The sequence below is a fragment of the Lactuca sativa genome, chromosome 3 (genome assembly GCF_002870075.4).
Source record: "Lactuca sativa cultivar Salinas chromosome 3, Lsat_Salinas_v11, whole genome shotgun sequence".
Lineage (NCBI taxonomy): Eukaryota > Viridiplantae > Streptophyta > Magnoliopsida > Asterales > Asteraceae > Lactuca > Lactuca sativa.
In genome coordinates, this window is record NC_056625.2 from 276,290,423 (window position 1) to 276,292,937 (window position 2,515).

At 37.9% G+C, this 2,515-nt stretch overlaps 1 protein-coding gene across 1 annotated transcript; it reads right to left on the reverse strand.

Moving 5' to 3' along the window:
* LOC128133094 (cytochrome P450 82A4-like) lies at window positions 1-2,054 on the reverse strand. The gene is made up of 2 exons (XM_052770101.1): window positions 1,071-2,054; window positions 1-837 (listed from the first exon to the last, which is right to left on the reverse strand). The coding sequence occupies exons 1-2, from the start codon at window positions 2,025-2,027 to the stop codon at window positions 202-204; spliced, it is 1,593 nt and encodes a 530-aa protein (XP_052626061.1). The 5' UTR covers window positions 2,028-2,054; the 3' UTR covers window positions 1-201.
* Window positions 2,055-2,515: the final 461 nt, after the last annotated feature.

Below are 2,515 nucleotides of genomic sequence, written 5' to 3' on the forward strand. Positions count from 1 at the left end.
TAATGAAAATCCAAAACAAAGTAGTATCCATTGCATGAAATAATGAAAATCCAAAACAAAGTAGCTAGTATGACTAATTAACAAGCTGTTGATAAGATAGTAAGAAGACTTTGTGATTTTTCGGGATTAATTGTCTTGGAATGGTTGTTCAATAAGACTAGAGTGTGGGCGCATGGTCGGTGATGATTCGAAGCAGACGTATCATGCAGCAACTGCAGGGTACATATCAAGGGATAAACGAGGCGCCAGAAGGACCTCAAGTGGGATGGCTTTGCTGATAGTCACTCCAGCGCTTTCACTCATATCAATGGGTTCTTTCGATGGGTTTTTAAGCACAAATTGTTGTATTAAAGTAGCTAAAGTTATATGCAAAGACCGAAGAGCAAAGGGAATAGCAGGGCATACTCTTCTACCACTACCGAAAGGAAGCAATTCATAATTGTTTCCCCTGACATCAACATGTTTATGACTTGTCAAGAATCTTTCTGGCTGAAATTCTTCAGGATGTGACCATTTATTAGGATCATGTTGAATTTTCCAAAGATTAGTCAATAAACGTGTGCCTTTAGGGATTTTGTAGCCACCAATAACGCAATCCTCCATGGACTCATGAGGAAGGTTTAGAGGTCCAGGCGGGTATAAACGCAGTGTTTCTTTAACGATTGCGTCAAGGTAAACAAGGTTCTTCAGGTCCGACTCCTCTACTGCTCTCTTCCTTCCAACATGCTCATCCAATTCATCTTGGGCAATTTTTAATACTCTTGGGTTGTTGAGCAACAAACATAAAGCCCATGTTAACGTTGCAGACGATGTGTCCAATCCCGCAGCTAAAACAGTCTGCAAGTTTGAAGTTAAAACAAATTTCTTATATTAGCTAGATTTCAAGCAACATGCATGCATGCTGATAATTAATTTTGTTTGTTTGCACAGCTTATCTTTATATTTGCCACTGAAAACTGTTGCAAATACGTACTATAATGAATGTGGAAGAAACTATATATAATTAAACGATTAATTAACAAACTCTAGCTAGTAATAGTATGAGATATAGAAAGATTAATAAGGTTTACCAAACATGTAGCCTTGATTATGGTATCATGGTCAAAACCACGGAATTCCTCTGGGGAGGCACCTTCAAGAACGGAAATCAGAACATCCATGAAGACTTGGCTTCTTTCATGTTGCTGCGCATGCTTTTCCTCCGCCCTCACTCTCTTGTGATCCTCTAGCCATCCTGTTACAATTCCGTACATCTCTTCTCCTGTCATCTTCATTTTTTTCTCGTATCCTCCCAGGTCCAAAGGCTTGAGATATGGAATAAAATCAGACACCACAAATGTGCCCAATAACACAAAGAATTTCCTTATCACTTTTTGAAATCGAACCCCTTCTTTGTCATCAGGTGAAAACCTTTTTCCTGAAACAACCCTGACCACAACATTTAATATCAAGTTCTGAAACCATTGTTTCATATCCACCTTTACCATGTCGGAACTTCCACTCTCTTTATTCTTTACCCAAGCATTATATATATCTCCCATGGATGCTTTAACCTCTGAAGCACGAAGAGGTCCAAGCATCTCCACGCGTCGCTGAGAGAGAACCTCGAGTGTCAAGATCTTGCGCACTTGTCGCCAGTAGTCACCATAAGGAGCTAGAGCCAAGATGGCATAGTTATAGCCCATGTGTTCTACTGCCATTGACTTGGGTCGACTTGCAAACACCTTATCATTTGTGGTAAAGCACTCTTTCGCCATCTCAGCGTTACTCACCACCAAAACATTGTGAACACCAAGCTTGATGGTGAAAATGGGGCCATATTTATCTGCCATGCCACCTAAGACCCTGTGAGGTAGTTCAGCTCCACCTAGAAGGCGCAGGTGTCCGATTACCGGCCATCGGCCCTTTGCTTGAGGTGGTTCTCTGTTCTTCACTCTCTTTCCTTCTAAGCTTTGCAGCAGGAATTTTAGTAGCAAAGAAAAAACAATCGCTGCTATAGAGGCTGAAAATGGGAGAAACAGCTCCATGCTTTCTACGTCCAGAATGAATTATGAATATGATGATACACAGGGATCATAATATATAGAGATTGAACTCCCCGGCTGCTAACGTTTTTTATATATATTCAAATGGTATGGTTCTAATAATGTAAAAGTCAACAAATTTGGCTGAAAAGTTTGCTCGATACAAGTGTGTTATTAAACTTAATGATCATTTAGCATAAATATATATTTAAGAGGGAATATAATTTAAGAATGACATATATTTTATGTTCTTGTGTCAAAAAAATCATAGAATCTTTCAGTTGTTGAATTAGATGTATTTTGAGCAAATTAAATTTCATCTATTTGTCACCTAAAGGCTTTAATATCAAAATATTTCATTTCAATTCCTTTGAATTCCTTTTTATTCCAGCTTGATATTAATTTATTCTCTAAATAATAATGTATAAAATGATATATCAATGATTTGCACTAAATCATATTTTTTGAGAAGTGCAGTTTTATAAAAGAAA

Bases quoted from the DNA above. Each gene is read 5' to 3' on its own strand.
- LOC128133094 (XM_052770101.1), bottom strand. From the start codon at position 2,027: ATGGAGCTGTTTCTCCCATTTTCAGCCTCTATAGCAGCGATTGTTTTT. The intron at 838-1,070 runs GTAAACCTTATT...TCAAACTTGCAG, and splicing joins TAATCAAGGCTACATGTTTG to ACTGTTTTAGCTGCGGGATT.